The sequence below is a fragment of the Gavia stellata genome, chromosome 11, assembly GCF_030936135.1.
Source record: "Gavia stellata isolate bGavSte3 chromosome 11, bGavSte3.hap2, whole genome shotgun sequence".
Taxonomy (NCBI): domain Eukaryota; kingdom Metazoa; phylum Chordata; class Aves; order Gaviiformes; family Gaviidae; genus Gavia; species Gavia stellata.
Window position 1 is genome coordinate 955,704 of NC_082604.1, and position 23,342 is coordinate 979,045.

The window sequence follows — 23,342 nt, forward strand, 5'->3', positions numbered from 1 at the left end:
TGGGAGCAGCAGGGACGATGTAAAGCCACGACCAGCGCGATGATCCCCTCCCACACGAGCTCTAGCTCTGCTGCCAGAGGAGAATCAGTCGGAGATGGACACGCCTCGTTCTCCTCCAAGGCTGCCTGATCCTGCTCCAGCCGCCCTGCTGCAAGGCGAGCACAGGAGCCCTGCGTCCCCCCCGGCCTGAGAAGACACCGGCCCTTGCCTGGAAGAGCAGAGCCAGGGGAAAGCCAGAACATCCTCCGCTATCCGCGAGGGGTTTTGGGGCTCTGGGCAGAAAGCGTTTGCACCCCTGCCTCGTCAGCCACGAGACCAGCGCCGACGCGGGCTGCGAAGGTGGAGGCGGCCCTGCTGTGGGACAGTCCCAGTTCAGCGCAGCCCCTGGGCTCAGCCAGCGCCGTCATGGGGCCTGTCCGGAAAGCGTGGCCCCACTGTGAGCCAGCACAGCAGCCCGCCACCTCCCACCCCACAGCCAGCGCAGTATGTAACGCAGCCAGAAGGTTTTAACCTAGTCTTGGAAAGTAATTAGTTATTTTGGTTTGATTTTTTTTTTTAAAATAAAAACACTTTATGGAAACTGGATATTTTTTAAAGCAGTTGGTCAATGAGGAGGAATGAGGGTTATTGTTGTATTATGGGCTTTATTGCTGCACCTCAGTGGGGTCCCACACGTGGGCTCCCACGCCCCGCAGCGAGCGGGTCCTGCAGCCACCACGGCTCGTGCCTGTGCGGGGTGGGGGCCCAGAGCACCCACGAGCGCAGCGGGGCCAGGGAGTGTGCCAGCACGGGAGGGCTCAGGCACCCTGAAGCCTCGCCGCCTCACTCCCGCGCTGCTTTACTTTCTTCGCTGTCCAAGTCTTCCTCTCCGTCTGTGTACAGTTCATCGTGGTCATCCTCCTCTTCCTCCTCCTTCTCTTCTTCCTCCTCCTCTCGAGCCAGCAGCTTCTTGAAGACCTCGTACTCCTCCAGCGTGGCATGGGCCAGGCTGGCCAGGAAGGCTTTCTCCGGGAGCTGGAGGACGTCCTTCAGTTTGGGGTTGCTGGTTTGGGTCTGGCCTTTGTACGGGGTGTGGTAGAGCCCCCGGCGCTCCAGGAAGATGTGCCGGTTCCTGAGCTCGGCAAAGGGCATTCGGAAAAGCCGGGCCTTCACCATCTCCTTCTGCTGGACCCCCATCCTGAAGTACGCGTACTGCGGGAGGGAGAGGGTGTTCCAGGCGCGGCCCCGGCCCCGCACCGCACCGCCGGCCCCGGGGCGGTCCCCGCTCACCTGGAAGTGGTGGTGGAGGCGGCGCGGCTCCTCCAGCAGGACGGCGGGGCAGGTCCCCAGCACCTCCCTCAGCTGCTCCGCCGTGAAGAGGCACCGCTCCCGCAGCAGCCGCACCGCCGCCGCCATCCTCCTCCGGGGCAAGGTGAAGAGCTGCGGGCAGCGGTCCACCGCCCGCCGCAGCTGACCTGCGGACCGCGGGGTGAGCGGACCGGCCGGCGCCGGGCCCCGCCGCCCCCGCCTCCCCGCCGCGCCGCCCTACCTCCGTCGAGCCCCAGGCGCCGCAGCTCCTCGGCGCGTTCCTGCAGCCGCTCCGTCGGCATCCGCAGCAGCGCCGGGCTCCGCTCCAGCAGGCCGAGGGCGGCCTCGGCGCTAAGCCCCAGCAGCAGCAGCAGCTGCGCCGCCGCCTCCCGGCGCTGCGGGCCGAGCCGGGGCTGCAGGCCCAGCAGCCGCCGCGCCTGCTCCTCGCTGAAGCCCATGGTCCGCAGCGCCGCCGTCTCCCCGCAGCCGCGGCGGGGGAAGAGCCCGGGCGCGGCGGGGAGGGCGCGGGGCAGCGGGGCCCAGCCCGCCGCCGCCCGCCCGTAGCCGCGGAGCAGCCGCCCCGCCATGGTCCGGCGCCGCGCGGCCGCCGCGGGGAGGAGCCGCGGGGGGGGGGGGGGGCCCGCAGCCGCGCTCCGCCCCCGGGGCCGGGAGCGCTTGAGGCCCGAGCGCCTGCGCGTGTGGTGGCGGGGCCCGGGCAGGCACGGCGGAGCTGGCCCCGCTGCGGTGGGGTGAAGTGCTTAGAGTTCTCCGTAGTGAAGCGGGTTTTTCTTTCCCCCATCTTTGCCTCACCCCCATGGCGGAGTGTTTGCCTGGAGATGGAGAGGCCTCTGCCCCAAAGAGAAGGGAGGAGGAGCCCACCGCGTGCAGCTCCGTGTCTGCTTCAAGGCCTCTTTGTGCACACAAACTCCGAACAAGAGGCAGAGGGCAGTTAACCATGTGAAGGCCTTTATTCACTCACTTTCCAGAAACACTGAAACTACATATAAAAAGTAAAACACAGCCAATAAAAATACATTCCCAGTTACGAAAATATCTTTGCCTCGCAGCTTTAAAACACATCCCATATAAGAGCAAACAAACACATATTAGCGAGAAGCTTTCCCAGAGGACGCGTGCCCAGGCTTAGCCGCTCAAGGCTGCCCTGCCGACAGCTCAGTGCTGAGCACCGGCTCCTTCTGCGAGAGAGAAGCAGTGGCAATCTCTCCACAAGAGTGAAGCGCTTACAATTAATTCCCGTTGGTTCTTGGGCGACAGTATGTGTCCCGCAGGAAGGGACCTATCGTTCCATGGGGAGGGGGGAGAGGGATGGGGGGATGACCCAGACCTGGCCCGGGCAATCCACGGCAGCTGCTTCTTCCCAGCCGGGACCGGCGCGCTCTCAGCGGGGAGCGTTCAAGCACGGCTGCCCCTCGGCACGAGGAGCCGGTGGCCTGGCTCCGTGGGCGCGCTCACCAGAGCTGCTTCTGAACCTGCTGTTTTCTAGAGAGAAAGGTCAATGGTGAGGGGGGAACCAGAGGTCTGTGGGTCAACAGGCGTATCTTCAAACCGAGCACCTTTGGGTGTCAGCAGGGACCTTGCGAGGAGAAGGATCTTGCTAACCGCAGCTCAGTCTTCTCTTACAAATCACGCCTGCGTGCTTGGCAGGCCCCGGGTGGAGCGGAAAGCCTTCAGAACGACGTCTCACCCGTCTCAGCAGAGGTGTATACCTCCTCCCAGGTATAATCACCCAGGTTCACAGGCTGCTTCAGCCAACCGTCCTCCACTAACACCGCCAGAGGTGTGCGCTGCTCTGGAACAGGATGCAAAAGACCAGCGATGAGATTCATGAGACCTGGGGAGAGACAGCAGCAAGAGGAACGGCTCAGGCTGTACTTCAGGCACGCTGGGAATGCAAGACATGGCCTATATTGAAAGGATGCAGATTTTGATTACAAATCCTGCCCGTTAATCCCTTGCGCAGCACTGTTCTACCACAGTCTTGGTGACACGTGCTCGGCTCTGGGAACGGATCTGAGATTTCCAGGTTGTGAAAACAGAGGACGGAGAGCAGAGTTGTGGCATGCAGAGGACAGAAGTAGAAGCTGAGGTCACAGAGACAACCCTGACTCACTGTCTCCAAGCCCAGCCTCATCCTGCAGTCATCATCCCGTGTTTGATCTCTGGCTAAAGGTGCGCTCAGGGTTCAGGGAAAGCTTCGAGAATTTACCGGTCAGTCGCAGCACCCTGACGCCGCAGTGCTCCCAGGGACCCCAGAGAACTTGATGATGAAGATTTCTCTACCCTGACACGCAATTAGTTTTCTCTACCTCCAACGGAAAACAAGGCCAATGTATTTTTCCTGTGAGGTCAAGCCATACAATTCATTCAGAAATTGTAAGCTGACACGGTATCGTCCATCCCAAAAGTAACATGGCACGGATTGGCAAGAGTTCAAGCGAGATAAAACTTGCGTTAGAGTTACAAGAGTGCCGTTATCGATCTTAAAGTTATCTACTAGAGTGAACCTTCCCATTATTTGTTCTGGTTTTCTCAGGTATAAACCCCACTGAAGCTTGACAAGCTGATAGGTTTGAGTCATCATAATAAGCGGGAGGCCCAGAATTGGAATCTAATAAAACGTACGTCAGATGACTGTGTTCATCGTAGGCATGAAGAACTGCAGAACTTGGCCGAGAAGGATACCTGGGATGACTCTGCTTCAGCGAGCTGCTTTTAAAATGATTGCAGAGCACATGTGGAAGCATTTTTCCAGTCTTCCCCTTTCTTTCTGGGGAATAAATACTGCTCATGCTTTCCCGCGAGATCTGCTCCTTTAGAAAAGCAAAAAATTCACCTTTTGACACAGGCCGAGGAGGGTTCAGGACGGCTGCCATGGCTTCCTCCAGCTCACAGAAGGGATTCTCTCCAAATACGAGGGTATAAAGGGTGACACCAAGCGACCACATCTCCAGCTCAGGGCCGTGGTACCTATGCAGAGATTGCAAATCCGTGATTGCGTGCTAAAGCAACGAAAAAGAAAAAAGGCAGCTGATAGCCCTTATTTCCAATTTTTAACATAGGAAGTTTGTGAGAATTCTAGTAAGGTTCTCGCGTGTTTTTGAGGAGTCTGCAGGATCCTTCTCCATGAAAGAAAAAATAATCAAAGATCAGCCAACCAATTTCAGTTGCTGAGCATGTGTAATACGCACCCAGACTTCCACATGTGTAAGCTGGTGATAAGAGAACTTAAGCCGCCTCCTTCTTCCCCATAAGCCAAAACTATCAAGTAGATCTTTAAATAGAAGATCGGACACTTCAGTGGAATCCCATTTGCCCCCTCCCATCCCTTTCAAAACAAAAGTTATTTGGAAATAAATATTAACTATCTCGATTCCATCTGAGGGAAAGAGACAGTTTCTTCACACAGTAACGGGCTGAGTTCCCAGGGCAGCGCTGCTTCAGCTTCCACCTAGTTCCCAGTGGGGATTTCCTCTCCTCCTCGCATAGCTTTTCCCGCCCCGCCCCGTTAAGAGGAGCTGCCTGAAGGACCCATGAAAACGGCTGTGAAATGAGATCAAGGCGATGTACTTGTAGGTACAATTAATGTTTACCACCCTGTGATGGTAAGGCTTCCCTGCGGGAGCGGGTATGAGACTGCCAGCCTCCAGCTAAAGAGCACTCCGAGAGGAGAGAGTAGGGAAAAAACAGCTAAGACGGGGGCAGCGCATCCGAGATAGCAGCATGACAAGCTGCAAGGGAAGAACCGTGAGTCCAGAGGAGCACAAAAAAATAAATGAAATTCAATGGGGAGATAAACAATGACCAAACTGCAAAAATTCAGTACAGGAAAGCAAGTAGGAAAGAAGGAAACAGATGAGATGAGAGCAGGGGGAGTACAAAACGCAGCCACGGTAAGGAGCAGATGCTACACGGCAATACTTGCTTAAACCGCCTCTCTAGAAGAGCAGCTTTTAGTAGAGGCACATCAGCGTGTTCAGACGCACGTTTGAAGAGAAGGGTAGTGAGCTGATGTACGTATTACGAAAGGTTAAGGAAAAAGGACACATTCAAGTCACAACAGAACTCATCCAGTCGGGAAATTAAAATCATAGGCTTGTTCTTAAACTCAGCTCTGCAGTAGGACAGACATTAGTACAAGGCTTTGCAGAACAGCTGACCGGAATAAGAAAGCCTGTCAACAGACTTAGTCCGAAACAGCTTCGTACGTATTCGAGCCTTTACAAATAATTTCTGTCACCACAGTGCCCTACTTTATATGCACTCAAACATTTACCAGTAATTTCTGTCACTGCAGTGCCCTAAATCTCACTGCAGTTTTCTGTGGTTAGATACTCTAGCGGAGCACCAATGGCAAAGCAGCTTGGCTTCTCTATTCCAGCCCTGCACACGCATTTTTTTTTGGTGCGACGGACACAAAAATTACTTTTCAGAGGGTGACATACGGTTTGCCAGACAGCACTTCTGGTGAGCAGTATTCGATCGTCCCACAAAAGGTATAAAACAATTTGCCGGGTTCCAGGTAGGCGGCTGAACCAAAGTCCACTAATTTAATTGTGAAATCTTCAGCAATGACAATGTTTTCATCCTTGATATCTCTGTGAAGGATATTTCTACAGTGGAGATACCCAACAGCTGATACAAGCTGAAAGAGGAGGAAAGAACTAGGTGTTACCACACAGAGGTGTCCTTCTGGACAGTCTACTTGGCATCACAGAGTTCCGATAGCCACATTTTGGCTTGTTTTGACACTATATAAACAAGATACAGATCCTAATTTTGGTAACTGGAAACAAACTCAGGCACGCCTGTCAGCATTGCTGCAGTGGGTGTTAAAACGCTCTTGGGAGAGAGACTTAAAAAAGCCTTCGCTTCCTTTCCTCTCACAAACGCACAGGAAGATGGCAAGCTATAGTCACGATGTGCTTGTTTTTTTGGTTCGAAGCATCAGAGCTTACTGTTGCAATCCTGCAGGTTACTCTATTTTTACCCCAGCTTCATTTGGAGGGTCCTTTGATTTCTCCAGAAGGATATTACTGTGTGCCTCGATACTGCAGGATGACAAAGCATTTCAGGGTGACGTTTGACATAAATAATAGTCACTCCTAAATTCCATTCTTCTTTCTGCACGATTCATGCTACAGTGCCATAATTAAGAACAGCATCAAAATTCTATCACCTTGGAGACAATCGTGGTCCCTACCACAATACGTTTGAGCAAGAAGCGCAGATGGCTGAGGGAGAAAAGTTTCTATTTATAATACAAAGCTCCCTCTGCAGAGAAATACTGTACAAGTCTGAAGTAAGAAAGTGCCCCTAGAAACTCAAGGTTGGTTTAGGAAAAGGGCTAATCTGTCAGAAGTCTAAAGGGACCGTATTTGTGATTGCACGCTGCAGAGCGGAGGCAGAGAAGGTGCAGCGCTACGGCTGCCACCTTCCATCAGCACCCCAGGCGACGGGAGTGTGGACACAGCGGTGGGTTACCACGTGCACAGTAATTCTTGCATACCTTAGAGCCAGGAATTTACTCCTAAATACATGAGGGGGAATTACTTGGGGACTGCTGTTGCGGTTAACAGTTAGTCAATGAACAAAGGACAATTCAGCTCTCAGGCAAGCTTCTGACTCGCAGTAAACTACCTTGAGTTGTTTTGCATTATGCCACGTTAAATTTCAAGATAATGTCTTGATTTTCAATTCCTTAAAAAGAGGAGAGCCCCTTACCCCCATAACCAATCTAAAACAAACATTGATCTAAGTAAAAGCGTGGCTTTTAGCGAGGCTTGGGGCAACTTCCGTGCGCTTTCCTCTTCCCACAGAGGAAATGTGACTGCTACACGAATGGGTGTCCTGGTGACAGGGGGGGTGTGCTGCTACAATTGCAGCCAAGAGGCGATGGCTCCGTAGGAAATCCTCATATGAGGTGAGATCCTGTAAAGGTTTCTTTGTTATGGGTTTTTAAGTAAACCTTGAAGAGGTTTCTGCAGGTAGCATTTCAATTAGCTAGAAATCGGCCCTACAGAATAACGAGGAAAAGTTCTGCAGGTATTGATTATGACTCTGATTCAGTATGCCTGCTGACTAGTCAGCAGTTCTTTTGAGTGAAATAGGGTCCTGGTTCTTATATGAACCAAATCTTACCTGCATGTAGCAACTGTACATTCCCAGCTCTCACCTGTCTGAATATATAGCTCGCTAACGGCTCGTCCAAGTTGGGCTGATTATCAATGAATGTAAAGAGATCCAGACCACATCCGTGCTTCTCCATCACCAGCTGGAAGAAGTGTTCATTTTCAAATACATCCAGCACCTATAAATAACAGACTTTTTTAATCATGTGCTTCATCCTCAAACTGCCTTTTTTTTAACCAAACACTGCTCTCCTCTTGGAGATTTAATCAACGTGTATTATAATCTTTGAAGTCTCATTTCACTGAGCACAAATGTTTCTTGAAAAGACAGCATAATTAAAACTGAGAGCAGAATTAAAACCAAGAGGAATTATCTTTCTGGGGGAAAAAAACCTGAACAACAAAACCAACCACCCCAAAACAAAGAACAGGAATTAAGATATGTACCCAGATTCTTTGCTGAACTAACACATGTTCAGATCATCACCCTTCCAAGATATGCATCCTATCTTGAAATAACGTATAGACTTTTTTTCTGTTAGTCACAGCTTCAGATCTACGTTTACATCAATTGTTTGGGGCAAAAGTGTCAAAGCACGCGATAGTCTGCTGTAGCATACCCTCCAAAACAAAGCAGGATAGGTAGGTTCCTTTCTTGCCTGAAAAGGTAGATTTAACAGAGGACACTTCCTCACTCCTGAAGAGGAACACGAGACACCAAGTATTCGAAGGAACCATCCGATGCAGTTCAAACTGCATTTGCTCCGAGTTCACTGTACCTTAACGATACTGGGGTGCTGCAGCTTCAACAGGATTGCAATTTCTTGAGTAACTCTCCCCAGATCAGGATCATCTACCCAGCAGTCCTCAAGCACCCTCTCCTTCCAGATGAACTTTACGACAACCTACACAGACAACAGCATTCAGCATCACCTGCAAAAGTATGGCTTTAAGCGTTTGGTAAGTTAATTTCCAGGAAAAATGTTAGCGAGTTGTATCACTAGCAGGAGGGAAGTAAGCCAATGTGCATTGCTTATAGTATCTTTAAGCCTATTTAAACTAATTTAGTCCTAGAAGCCAAGCGATGGACAGAAAGGGAATATATTTATTTTCTTTTTATCAATGCTCTGAATTCCAAAGGCTTTGACAGGCCAGCTCTCTTATCAACCCAATTTACAGCAGTGGTGACTTCTGGCATAGGGGCACAGTGGAGGGAAACGAGCACTTAACATCCCCGCAGAGAAACACCAGAGCTTGCCTCTCAACACCCAAAATACTTCTGCTGATAAAGAGAAGGGTCCCATAACCTCAACATGTCTACTCTGCATTCTTGAGTCATGGCATGATAAAGACTTTGAAGTTTGTCATTCTCTTTAGTAACGGAAGATTAAAACCTGTAATTCTGTTAAGCTTAATGTATACTTCTTTCAACAGGTTAAATTAGCTACGTGGTCAGTCCCATTCTGCGCCTGTGGCCTTAGGTAACAGTTCATATACTACATCAGTGCAAACATTTTGCTGTCCTGTTCCCATGAGGTGAGCGATTTCAAACTTCTGTTTAAACAAAGGAAAACGCCAAACTACCAAAGAGCAGCTTTTAATAGTGTAGTGTTGACAGAATATGAACATTCTAACCTTTCAATTTTCATCCTAAATAATTATCGCAATGAGATCTAAAAGAAATATTTAACCTCCTGGTGATCTTTCTTGCCCCTGGCAGTCCAGACAAAGCCAAAAGATCCTTTGCCAATAAGACTGAGAGTGTTGTAATTTTTTGCGTATTCGCCCTCACATGCCCTTAATCCTTCAAGCTCTTCAGCTCTTCGGGAATTCTCAAAAAGTGAAGTTGATCTGCTGGCCTAGGTACAGATAAAAAAAATAGCAAGAAAAAAAAAAATGAGCAAGCCACAGAATCATGTTTATAAAATGAAGTAAATACTGAGAAGAAAGTACACGTCTGCAAGAATAGCTAGAAGGAGTGATCTTTGGTTTTGATCGCAAGAACTGTATGTTGACGTAACCATCGTCATAGGAGACAAGTTAAGTCAACAGTCAGCTCTCAGCAGCTACAAATACTGCTTAATTCAGAGAAAGGTAAAGAAAACGGAAGCATATGCACCTTAGATGCTCGTACAAAATTCTTTGAGCAAGCAAGAAAATGAATTCATTGTGGTCTATCACCAAATGATAATTTTATTTGACGAATACAAGGTAGGTTACTTTCAGTGTTGTAATTTTCCCAGGTAAGTCTATTCCAGATGGACAGAACTAAGAAGGTGCTGCTTTAAGCCCTGTCTATAAATTTGGCGATTTCTATTTGCCTCGGTAACCTAAAAAGAGTTAATATATAAAAGAGATTAAATTATCAGTGTTTACCAAACTTTCTGGTAAGATAGCATTTTAGTTCTGTAGATTGGTCTCTTAGCAGACGCGAAGAGCAAACAAGTTCAAGGCATACCCTCTGAAATTTTAACACCCCAGTAAAATCCCTAGTAAAGAAACATCACATGCCTTCCTACCAAGGCCTGCAACACCGCAGGAGAAATTAAACACAACAGAAGTTTTTCTTGCTCTGAGCATAGGGCTTGGGGTTGTTTGTCTCGGCGATTATTAGGTTTCTCCACCAAAGATGGCGTCTTTGACATACACGTCTTTATGATACACGCAGGATTCCATACCAAGAGGAAACACAGCAAATCTCACGGGGCATTTGTTTTGAACAGTGGAATTTGGAGTTATACATGAAATGATCAGAACTGCTTATATTTCAACATACATGTGCACGTACATGGAAGATGATTTTCTGAAAGGAAAACAAGAGCCACCTTACTACTCAGCTCACAAGCGTCTCATAAAAAATATTCCAAATAGCAAGTTTTGCCAATAGCCAAGCTTTTCACTCAAATATCTACTTCAGGTCCCAGCTCACTGATCAAAGGCGAGGCAGGGGAGGGGAAACTACATGTCTAATCTGCAGTGTGTTTCAATAAACAGCAGCTCCTTAGAGTCTCCTGTAGTTTGGAACTGTCACCACTGTACATGTTAGACATGTGATATCTACACATGTATGTACTTCTCTGTTAAGGTCATCACAAAATCCAGCTATGTAAGATCTAGGGAAATGCATACGTTTACTCAAGGGATCTAGAAGATCACCACTACCTATTTCAATTGATCAAAGATACTATTTCCCACTACAGCCTTGATCAAAGTACCGCCAGTTTTACATCCCACTGCTAACTAAAATGCAGGCCTGAGCAGTTCCGTGTTTGGGTTTTATGGCACTGACATGGACCCACTGTTCAGCTATGCGGTGTGAGTGTTCTGTACACCATCCCGGTTGCAGCTTCTCAGGAGGCAGCTAAAAACCACAGTCTTCTTTTGTTGACACAAGTCAGTCGAGGAAAATTTTCAGCCTAGTATTTCCTTTAATAGTACTGTGTCATTGGTGCCAATGTGATTACACTGATTTAAAAATTAATCTCACCACAGTGGTGCAAAACTCTATTGTAGATGTACTTAAACCAGCCTAAGAACGAATTTAAAATTAGGTGCTTTCATCGTTCAGACTGGAAAGGTAACTACACTAAGCCAAACACATACTACCCAAAACATTAGAAGATAGCAGTTTGTCCTTTTTGCAGCAAAGAAACGTTTCTTTTGACATAAAGATGGGGAAACAAAGAAATAGCAATATCCACCCACCACCTCATGAAATTATTTTAATTTGAAAAACTTCGACTTTAGCTTCAGCTTAACACTCAAACAAGGAGAGACATACTGAATATTACACAATGGTAGAATTTCTTACTTCTCCGAGACTATGTGTAGAAAGATCTGCAATAGACTGGGCAGAGCTTGCTAGACTGGAGAGCAAAAGCTGAGTCTTTGCTACAGCCTCTTTCTGGCTCTGTAGAAGGTCTTTCACCACCCAGACACAGAAAAGTATGGCAGGGTCCTGCAGTTCTACACGTTTCACTTCAAAGAGTATACCTGTAGAAACAGGTGAGGAAGTTAAAATGGTAGAATGAAACTCCAGTGTTGAACGAGACCGCAGGCATTTTAGGACAAACTTCTGAGCTCTTAAAGTGAATTAGTCCATTATTCATTTGGGGAACACCTACTCAGTAAGGAATCATCAGAGGGGCTGACAAAAGCACAGCTATTCTAGAGATACTTGGCGGCTACCTCCATAGTTCCCACCCCCCAGCAGAAATTTTTTGTCAAGTGTCCAATTGTGATAATTAATTTCACACTGTTATTCTAAATTACATAAAACTGGGGATTTTATACAACAAGCCACTGAATCCAGCTGAAGGAGTGGACGAAACACATTCCATTACACAATTTAAATACAAGTTTTACAATGGAGTTTATATTTTCTGTTCAAAAAAAGTTATCAGGTTCAAATCTTTTAATTGTGTTTTCAGAACATTTCTGACTATTTGGTCTGGATTAATTTCTTAGTAACTTTGTATTTTACACCACCTGCTTTTCTAACACTCTCTGAGTAGACTTAAATACCATTTTTTCTTCTAGATGCTAGAGCTTCTTCCTTCCTCTCCACTGCGAGCTTCTAACCAGAACTGTCTGCCTTCTGCAAAAATGTGGGTGAAAAAGAGCACCCTGATAAGAGTTTTGGGAAGGGGAGAAATAGGTTTAACTTACTTAATTGTGAACCATCTCTGTGACAGCAATTCCCAGCGTAGCTGCCTTCCAGAATCTCCAAGGTCAAAGGAGCTGCTGGATTCAGTCTTCTTTCTTGTTTCACCGGGGTCGATGTTACTTTTATCTCTGTATTTTCCTGCCCATGCAACTGACAGTCTTCTTCAGGACTACCTTGGCTTTCCAGTGGGTTTCTGTTGACGTTGTCCCCCGCAGCCTCTGCAAGAGTTTCAGGTTTCTCAAGAAACGCTTTGGAGGATTCTTCCGAGTTTTCTAAATGCCTTCGGGAGGCCAGCCACCCAGAACCATCGTCTATGGCAACACCATTCAACAGCTGCTTTTCTTGTCCAGTTGTAAAAGCACTGTTTTTCTGAGTTAGCATATTGCCTACAGCCAAGTCCGCTGCATTAGAGAGGGATGCTCCTACAAGAGCTGAAGTAATACCTAAACAATTGTCTGAGTTCCCCTTGACACCAATATTCAGGGCCAGTACCTCAAGACCAGAGCAAACACAGTTCAGCTCAGTGTCTGATTCTTCAACATCTTCAGAGGTTGTGGCAACTCCTGCTGCAGAAGCACCGCAACCCATTTTATTTCCTGAGCAAACATCATGGGTAGTATTTCTTCCATTTGCAAAGAAGGATGAAGCATCATTTAGCAGGCAGTTTTCAATGGCAATGTGCTCGAGGCTAGAACGTTTTGCATCACACATCAAGTTTGGTTTTGACAACTGCCCTGTAACCATGTGGCTTTGAAAGTCTTGTCTGCAGTCCGGTGTCACCCCAGACCATGGCTCATCTATTGTTGGTGTTCCAGGTGAGTGACAAGTAACATCAGAAGGCGGTTTAATCGGACCATAGGGTGCGGTATCTACATTGTCTTCTAACCTAGAACAAAAAGGTGACCAGACAACATTTACTGAAGGAGCTTGTCCCCAGGCATCAGTGCAGTGCTGATGCTTCAGCATTTCATACAGTAACCTACAGATCTGCTGGCAATTTACTTCCTCAAGGTCTTGCTGATGAACTCAATCAGTTAGGCAAAATACTAGTCTCACTGGCATTTCGAGTCTCAGATGCACCAGATACTGCACTATCGCTACTGCTTACTGGAATCTTCACGTTCTGACCTAAACCCAACTGTTCTGAATCAGATGACGTGGGAGAGAGCCTTGCAGAGAGCATCTTTTGAGAATTATTAGATCCTGCAGTTTCCACTGTTCTACACTGTTCCACTGCTCTGATTCTGTCAAGCCCGGTTTCAGGGTAAGGCTCTCTGTGGTGGGCTGACAGCCCATCGGTAGCAATGCTGTCTTCACTGCAAGGATTCAAAGTTATTAGTGGTATCATGATGACAAAAAAATGAGAAAACCATCATACTGTATATTACCCACTCTTCTGTTACTATGTTCACTTTTTAAAACCTGCACCAATTGTTTTATTTTTAAGTTTAAAAGAAAAAGGCAGAAAGCTGTTGGCACAGGCATTCAAAATCCTAACAAATTCCATCTTGACCAAAGAAGAGCAGGTACACTTGAATGGCACTCTTTCCCTATGGATTACTTCCTTCTCTAGCTTAATTTCTAAATATATATCATAGATCATTTACCACAACAAAAAGCCGACACGCATGGCAGGATACTTCTAGTCCTGAGGAGATCCCTTGTCTGTCCAACAGAAGATGGATGTCCCCATCCATCAATTTAACCATGGTTCACCAAAGCCCGTAGCACAAGGTATTTTACAAACATTTCTATTAGTAAAAATGCAGAGTAGAAAAACAATCCATGCAGCAGAGCACTTACAATCCAACTATGATATGAGAGACAAACCCAGGAGAACACGAGGAAACAATGAGACCACCAGACTTTTTAAAAAGCAGGAAGAACTGTGCTGTAATAGTCTATATATTAAAAAGGGCAGTAAATATTTTTGGAGGGCTAGAACTGTTAATGTGGAAGGCTTAAAATTTGACTTAAGATAAACCATGTGCATCATATAGGTACTTGTGCAGAACTTCTAACCTTATAACAGGAAAACGACCTGGAAAGGTACAATAAAAATGGGTGGACTTCAGTAACACAGTACCCTGTTTTAATGGATGACCTGACAGTTACACCAAGCACGGGAAGGAATAACATTTAGAATTCATTCCAGGTAACCTGGCTTCAGTGCAACACCGGCTGGCGGATACCATGGAAGGAGATAAACATCCACTGTTTCTGATCTAGTAAAGACAGAGCCTAGTTACCTTCCCTAGCCTGGGTGAAGCATTTGGTCCCCTTTAGAGATGGAACTCCTGTAACTTTACAATTGTTGGTTGTACAGATCTAAACAAAAATTTAAGGTAGGCAAAACTCAACCTGTCTTGCAAATAGCGCTCTGCTTCTGAAGACAGCAAAGTGCAGAACGCTCTTCTTACACCTTCCCACAGACATCACAGAAGTGAAAAAACAGTTTTTGCTGGTGATTGCCACCACGGCTCTTCATTTTTCAAAGTGAATATGCAGTCCATGAAATGCCTACCTATTAGACAGTGTGGATGCCACTTCAGGAGGTGAGGGAGTAGAAAATAAACTGGTCCCACTCTTTTGTTTAGTCTCATCATGTATTAATTTGTCATCTTTGTGCCTTCGTTCCAATTTCTGCTCTTCATCTCTTGACAGAAGGCTTCCTAAAGATGCAGCCAAGAAGCTGCTGTCTGTACCGAACAAGAAACAAAAACCATACCAATTTAGCTTTCAGAGACTACAGTGATTAAAAAAAATCTTGGAACTGCCTTGGTCCATCTCATCCCGAAGGAATTGAGTATAAAAGACTTGATTAAGGCAAAGTGGTCCAAATATGAGCACTCCACTCTACCTTGGCGTGAGAAGTCATCACATGCAGGAATCCAAATGTTTCAGGGCTGCTAAAATTTGCCTTCCTATCAAAGGTCTTGGACAAGTATTAGCCTCCTGGGTTAGCTACTTGGATTGAAGTTCAGAGAACTAAAAAAAGGCCAATGACCATACAGAGACTGGAAATAAAGTGGTCATATAAATAGCAGAAGCAAAAAAAAAAAAAAAAAAAAAATCCCAAAACACACATACACTCCCCATTCCAAACACTTAAAATGAAAAAGTTTAGACTGCGTTTATATAACTCACTGAAATTGCAAGACAAAAAAGTATAGACTCTAAACATGTTTAAGAGGAAGAATAAGAACTTCTTTCCTTCCCCAGTGACAACAGATCAAAAGAGAAAAACGTGAGTTTGTAAGATGAAGTAATCCAAGTAGTCTTAATGAGTGAACAAATCTAGATTCAAATCTAGAACAATCCTTCCATTTAGTAAAGGCTGAGTGCCAACAATGCTTCCTCACTGAAGAACTGAATTACTCCTAGATTAGAGGCATCACTTGCACACTGTCTACTAACTCTTCTTTGTTCCAGCAGCGTGCATCAACGCAGATGTGCATTTCTAAGCAAAGAAAAAAGAAAACAGAAAAAAAAACCCAAACCACAAAACGAAGGAGACAAAACCAGCATAAAAGATCTCTTGCGATACAGATGAAGGTATGCACTTGCTTGTGTTCTCTGTTTTGGGCAGAGCTAGCTGGAAAGACAGATTTGGAGACATGAGGCTTCCTTGCTTCTGTTTATTCCTGTTGCATTCAGAGTAATACAGTTTTGATAAATTCTTCGTAAATGCAGCGAACTGCGTCAGCGGAATATGTGATGCCTCCTAACTGAAACACCACAGCAACGTAACATTGAATATTAGCCAGCAACGTGAGCCAATTCAGAAGAATATTAGAATTTCCCCTTAAAATATTAGTCCTAAGTATCTACAGCTCTGCTGCAACACTGTCACAAAAGCTATATTTTACACATCTTAAAATACTCAAGAGATCCTAACAGGGGAGGGAGGGAGGGAAAGGGAAGTACAAAGCATTCTCTATTAACAGTGTAATTTCCAACTCAGATATTCAGTTTCATCTTCTTCGCATCAAAGAGGGACGCACAAACTTAGGTGAACAATTCTGTTTACCTTAGGTTACAGTGGAAATCCAATTTAAAAACTGCATGGAGGTACGTTGCTTTTACAAAGCATGTTCCCATGTTTATAGGCAAATATCTCATCTCTATTCATTTTACCTTTGTTACAGCAGCCAGAGCCAATTGTACGGCAGGCAGTAACATCTTCAAAGATGCACTCGCTCTCTGTCCCCGTGGAGTCGTCAAGAGGAGGCGATGGCAAGGAACAGTCACTGCTTCTCTCCATGTTGTTATAGAAACCAGGGATCAGGAACGTAATGTTCTAAAATACAGAATGAAACCTTATAAAGCTAAGCTGACTCTCACAGGTTGGGGGCAAATGCTAACAATCCATGTTTGTGGACCTGATTCTCATGGATAGCCAGGCAAAAGTGATCCACGTGACTGAACATACACTTGAAATCCATACTAGCTCCTCAGCACTGCAAGACTTAGCAATTACAGCAAGGGAATTTGCGTATCCTACAACTCACTTGCTGAACACATGGAGCACAGAGGTTTTGTGACAGACAGAAATGAATGTAAAAGACAACTTTACAATTCCAATGGATATGCTGCCAGACATAGCAGTCTTTTGGAAGGAATGAAAACTCCTATCTTACCTTTCCCAACAGTTCTTTCTTCTCATAGCCAAAGAGCATTAAAGCAAAACTATCCTTGACGCCACTGATGGTTCCATCTGACTCAATAGTAATAAGACCACTGATGGTAGAGAAAACCGTGACTGTAGCAGAGTAATGACAGCCTGTGAAAGAGCCTTCTTTTTCTGTCTGTGGAACACCATCTTCCTGCACTGCCGCTTGGTCCTCCTCCAGAAGGCTTACTTGCAGCTTTAAACTGAGAGGAAACATGTTACCCTCTCTGGATCGGCCTACAGCTCGCTGGATCCTGAGGTTCTAAATTAAAGCAAAAAAAAAAAACCACAAACCACCAAACAGAAAACCTTTAAACTGAATGTTTTGGGTTTATTTCAGTATTCATATAAAATTACACAGGAACGTTCTCAGGAAAAAGGAGCAGGAAAAGAAAAATCCTGTGAATATTAAAATGAATGAAGTCTGGTTTTCTAAGGATTTAGAATCCAGCGCTGCACTCCTGTATGAATATCCTGATGATGACAACCAGGGAAATCCATGCTGGAGCTTTTCAGCAAATGAGACATTAATAAGGCCTCTTTCAACTATCTAGCTGCCCGTTTTCATGGCATTTGCAAGATCTGGGTATTCTTTAGCCTTTCACTCCTCAGACAGACATGACTGAAACCAGCTAAAGAATTCAGAGGAATTTTAGGGAGCTGACAGAGACAGCATGGTTTCTTAAAAAGCCAGGATTGAAGAAAAGTGTCTTTCACCAGGACACATTCGGGGTCGGAGCTTGGTCTCGTTCCTAGTTAGGAAATATTCAGACAGCAGCTCCATAAATAAGCAGCATACCTTTTTTCAGGGGACTTGCGTTTCCCTCTGAAAAGGCTTTCTTCTGTTACATAAGGAGGGAAAACACTGTGCACCTGTGTTCCAAATGGGAAAGGGTAGGGAAGAGTGTGGTTGGTGCTTATACTATACCTTTGGGATTTTTTTGCCTAGAGGAGGGATCTGCACAGAAGGAATCAGGTCCTTTATGTGGAGCCCTACTACTTCTTCCAATGTTGGGTAGCCATGGAGATGGGCAAAAAGGAGGTCACACGATGTAATCTCTCCCTTGGGAAGAAAATTTACAGGAGTATTTCAATTTTAGCATTTTAGCCACAGTCCACTCAATCCTTTAACAACAGTTTCTGCAAATACCTAAGCAAATGGCAGGAAGTTTCATTCTGCAGTCTCTTTGTGGATACAACTACCTCAGTAAAAGCAGACACAGCATAATGCAATACTTCTCTGACATTATCACGCAGAGAGCCTGCCCCTTGCCGTATGGGAGAAGTGGGGGAGTCCAGCGCTCCTCACAGAACTTTTCCTCAGCAAGCTGCTCCCTTCACAAGGGCACCCCTGCCATGAATATCCAACCCCCTGCCAAACCATCACTGCTCAATCTAAGATGTCCTCGGAGGAGAGACAGTGTATTTTAATGTGACTTGTCAGACTCATCAAGGTGAGCCACGTGGGAGATACGCACAGGTCCTGCACGTGCAATCCTGGTTTCAGGCAGTGCTATGTACACACTTCACGTTCCCAAATAGTAACACGCCTACTGGCTTTTAGACACGTTTCATTTGCACATAAATGCTCACAAACTGCGGTCTCACGTGATCATTAGGAAAACACTCACGTCAACCTTGAAGGAAACAGAAGCTGAAAGTCTTTCCACTGGTTCCAGCACAACCACACAACACTGGTTGTCCTTGCTTCTTATTCGCCTCAGCCAGACTGAGACGGGGATCTTCTCTTTCAGACGTCCTATAACATCCACCTTTCCATAGGATTCAGAGGTGTAGTCATCATTTACATTCAGAGATTTAGTCATCATTTAATCATCATTAAGACTGTGGTTACTTAGCAAGAATTTCAAACAAGAATAAGATACTGAGCCAAGATATCTCCCCGTCATTATTAGAAAAACATTGTTACTTGACTACTTACTAGCTTTTTATTGGAAGAAGCACAGCTTTAATATACAGATGAAAAGGTTTGCAAATAATTCACTGATCATACACAAAATGCCGTTGTTGCTTTTGTATCTCCTCTCCCAGCCTCAGGAAGACTAAAGGCATTTCCTGCAGCATAATAAATGTGCGAATCTAATACCTTGCATAGAGTGAGAAGTGCCTTTCAGAGACGCCTTATTTAAGGGATGTCCCATGATGCTAACGAATGGTCCGCATTAGTAACATAGTTCTTACTTTCAGCTGCAGAAATAGCAGTTTAATTTCTTACGGGAGGAGATCCTTCTCAAATCAGAAAATGTTTATTTATCTTATAACCTGCAGTGTTCATATCAAGCCTTTTATCATTTTTGTGTGATCTTGACAGAATGGGTTTATGAATTACACTCCTATAAAGTACTTGGAATGGTTGGAGTTTAGAATTAGTGCCTTTATCAGACATTTAATTTTAATTCTGGATTTCACCAAATCAAACTTGGTGGGGTTTTTTTCCCCCTATATCCAGTTGAGGATTCAAGAAGATCAAGCTCTGAGATGCTGACAATTTCAGTACAAAAATTACACACTAGGAAGAATATGAGCTCATTTTCCAAATATTTTCCAGTGACAGCTCACAACAGCAGCAAAAGAAAAATCATTTTGAGACACTTCTCATGCAGTTCTCTTACAACCCCACTACAGGAAAATATCAGTTCCACTCTTTTGCACCAACTGGGGCATTTTGGCACAGGCGTTTTACAGTATTTGACTGACTTGTAACTTTATAATATGCACAATGCAATTTAATATAATTTAAAAAATATTTTAAAAGACCATACGATTGGGAACTTTTCCATAATGGGTTTTTCCATGTTAAGCAATCTGTATTGATTATTATTATTTTTTTAAAATCTAATGGCATTTAAGTTCTCATTTGGCCAAGTCATCATGACTATACATGTTGGCAGCTGCAACGCTCTCACGGATGCCTCCCAAACCATCTTTTGCCCTTCGAATTCCCACATCTGCAAACTTTTAAACAAAACAGTCCCACAAATGACATAATTGCCAGATGCCCACAAAGTTAGATATACCAGAAAATTATATTGAAAACATCAAAAAAATGACCCCAAAATCCCAAGCCAAAGCTAACAAAACCACTGTATATGGTGGGGAATATTTGCTTGAACATTTCACGTACCACAGTTCCTGAAATCACCAATGAACATTCATCAGTTTCAATGTACTCCTCTCCCACAGCTTCCCACTCTTCTTCACTGGATTTGGATATCAGGCGGGACAGCTTTTGACCAATGAGTTCCTGACTACTGCACCCAAGCAGCTTGCAGGCTTTGTCATTAGCCACTAGGATCTAGAAAAGCGGGAAAAAACCCCAAAACACCAAAACAAAACAAAGAATAAAAGCTGTAAGTTTTGTTAATAGATCATCATCTCCTCAGATTGTTGCTTTAATGTCGTATAAGATCCTTTTCCTCTTGGTGGAAACGGAGTGGTTCTTTTAAATTCTGAAATCTCCAGTTCATTAAAGCTTCTTATTCTAGGACATCCCTTGCCCACGCGACTTCTTGGTTAAGAGGGTTTGAGACATTGCTTTCCTTTTAGGTTTCCTGCTTTCTTTTAACTGCCTACCTGTTCCAGCCTCTTGTGTTGTTTAAATAATTACATCCATGGAGGCAAAACTACAAAGTTGTATTTGGAGGCAAAGCCTGGGCAGACCACAAAATTTTATCCACACCTGAAGGCATGCAGTAATCACACCAGCCACGTACTTAAGCCTGTGTTACAGACCAAGTCAGGATTAAATGCCTTTAAGATGGGTAAGCCCAAACTGTCAGTTCAAGCTAAAAATGGCACAGCTCTTTAAAGTTTTCAGTACTCAGTTTTATATTAATATTGACTCTCAGGACAGAAACAGAGAAATTCTCTCCCTCCCAATGCAAAAGGCGTATTTACTGGGGCAGATAGAGACCTCATGCCACCACAAACCCATCCCAGGGCTGGCACTTAACAGACAGAAGGCTTGAAGCACATTCTGCTTTTCCTTTCTTCCCTCATGCCACATCACAGCTGCACTCTTCTTTATTCCCTTTTTCTGTTTGAAAAAAGACTCAAGACATCCATGCTTCTGCTATTGTCTTGTATATTTTGCTAGCTACAACCTGCAATGGAAATAAATGCGTTGTCAGTCTTTAGAAGACTACTGAGCTTGAGCAGACTATAAAATGCCTTCACGACGCTCTGATTGCAGACAGACATAAGAATAAGAGGCGTTGCAGCCTGTCTGATGTCATACAACCTATACCAGATACGACCTGCTTAGTTTAGCGGTTACTACTGCAAATACCTCTGTTGTGTTGACATCCACGGTGAAGATGGCTTTGTTCGGATTGCGTGCAGCAGTTGGGAGGTGCTGGCTGGATTCCTCCACGGCGAGGGCATGCAAAAAGGAGCAAGAAGCAGAACTTCCAATGGAAGTGGAGAGAGAGGCAGAATCCCACTGAGCCCACGAGTTACCAATTTTGCTGGTACAAATGTTACGAGCTGCCAGTGAAGACAAACAGTAAGAGCTCCATTTCTCCCCTGTGAGAAGATAAAGATCAGCTATGTAGCTATAACAGTCTACTACAGGAGTATTAGAGGAACGAATAAAAAAAATTAGTTGTGAGCTGAAGCAACTGTCAAGTAATCGCAAAACATATGCTTCTAGATTTTTTAAGAAATTACGAGAAAATAAAATCAATAAAACTAAAGAAAACAGAAACAATTCTAATAAACATATCTTTTTGAATCACAGCCACTGGTACAATTAAACTCAGTCTGTAGGCTAAAAAAAAAATTGCCAACATCCATAAGATACAACCAGACGAGTTAACTTGTATTTTTCACTTAAGTTAACGGAGTTTAAAAGGTTGTAAAATCTCTCAAGTTAAAATTGAAACTGTTATTAAATATAATTACAGTAAGTGTTCAAGCCCTTATTAAAGACTGCATTAGTCAGAAGCCAGTTAATTAACTGTTCACAAGACGTGACACTGAAATACCTGTGCCCACACCAATGTCTTATGTTACACAATGCCAAATGATTCTACTAAAGTTTTCAAAAGTTCTGCCTGTAAAAAATGTTTCCCTGGGAAGTGGCATCAGCAGCCAAATGCCATCGCTCCACTCCCGTAACAGTAAGCAGCTTTGAAGGTTTAGCAGTACCGGAAGAAGCAGTATGAACAACTCATCACAAGGACATCTCTGCATTTATGCACCGCACGCAAGTATGAATACGCTCACTGTGATAAAACAGGGAGACCTGCATCTGGACGCATTGTAAGCGGCAAAGTTCTTCCCCTCCTAAAAGAATCTGGTATAACAACATCTTTCTCTGTATTTGGAAATTTTTCATGTTTTAGATAACAATACAAGGTGGCAGCGTGTGCCAACGGCAGCCAATAAAGACCGCCCAGGGACAAGTACAAGTGCGGAGCATCTATCCAGCGTGTCCCCTGTGAACTCTCCCAGCCTGCAGCAATCTACGGCTCAGATGCTTATTGAGCCAGCGCTTTCTGGCAGCTACTTATTGCTATCGCCTCTAGGTTTGGGATATGGGAAGAGGAAGATCTGAAACCGTCTGAAACACGTCACCTTCACTGATGACCTGTGAACTCAGTCTCAAAATACTGTGCTCACCAGACAGAGATGCTCTAAGCCGGCAGAGTTCAGAGAGCTGACTCTTCCTGCTCTTGCTGGCCCAGGGGTAGGATCTACTTAGTTTATCGGAGTCATTCAAGCGAGCAAGGACTAAGCCTACTGATGAAGGCAGAAGGCTCCCTTCAGAGGGGTTATAAGCCTCGGCCGCCATGCTCATGCTCTGGTTGCCACGCCGCACCTAGGGAGCCGCCATCTGTAACAGAAAACAGAAGAAATTCAGTCAGCCTTGCAGTCAGGCACTAACGCTCGGGACGCTGGCAGGTAACGCCGCCTTCTAACCCAAAGCACAGCCCTGGAAGTTAGGGCAAGACTGCTGCTCATTCTTGCACGTCCCGGACCAACGTCTGGGCTGGGTCGGTAACACAAAGGTGACTCCATTGACTGTTGTCCTGCCCCGGCGGTGTAGGATACCTGTGATCGCCAGGATGTCTCCACTGTATTTCTGTAAGAGCTACCAAGCACCCGGGCGGCACTCTCTCCCCATTCCTACTAGTTTTAAAAGCAAAAGCTTTGGTAATTTGGGAAGTAATCCCCAGTTTTGAGTCAGCAAGTGGAGCGCAGCTTCTCTTCCACTCACCCGGGGTGCCACCCGCACCGCCCACCCTCCCGGGGCTGCAGCCCCAGCCCGCCGGCAGTGAGGGCCCGGCCGAGATCCGGCCGAGCCTCAGCCCGAGCCCGAGCCCCAGCCCCAGCCCACCCGGGCGGCGACGGCGGCGGCGGCGGCGGTGGCGGCCACCGCTCCTCAGGGCGGTCACCACACAGCCGGCGGGCGCGAGGAAGTAGGGGGCGGGACTCCACAGCCACGTCGCCCAATAAGCGAAAGGAGACGGGAGAGTGGCACGGAGAGAAGCCAATGGGACGCCAGCGCGGGAAGAGGAAAACTGATCCGGAGTCAGGGAATCTG

At 45.7% G+C, this 23,342-nt stretch overlaps 2 protein-coding genes across 2 annotated transcripts; both read right to left on the reverse strand.

Moving 5' to 3' along the window:
• Positions 1–586: 586 nt before the first annotated feature.
• Positions 587–1,814, reverse strand: MTERF4 (mitochondrial transcription termination factor 4; the record flags this gene model as incomplete). Its single annotated transcript, XM_059822899.1, has 3 exons — positions 587–1,191; positions 1,270–1,454; positions 1,529–1,814. Coding segments are annotated over 3 exons (840 nt in total), but the record flags the coding sequence as incomplete, so codon positions are not given.
• A 1,109-nt stretch (positions 1,815–2,923) lies between these two features.
• PASK (PAS domain containing serine/threonine kinase) lies at positions 2,924–22,589 on the reverse strand. The gene is made up of 16 exons (XM_059822808.1): positions 22,418–22,589; positions 21,084–21,319; positions 19,920–20,090; positions 18,406–18,546; positions 17,703–17,837; positions 16,743–17,036; positions 16,299–16,402; positions 14,627–14,797; positions 12,105–12,988; positions 11,248–11,429; positions 9,128–9,295; positions 8,216–8,341; positions 7,481–7,615; positions 5,751–5,950; positions 4,142–4,275; positions 2,924–3,139 (listed from the first exon to the last, which is right to left on the reverse strand). Exons 1-16 carry the CDS (start codon positions 22,587–22,589, stop codon positions 2,976–2,978), a joined length of 3,417 nt encoding a protein of 1,138 aa, XP_059678791.1. The 3' UTR covers positions 2,924–2,975.
• Positions 22,590–23,342: the final 753 nt, after the last annotated feature.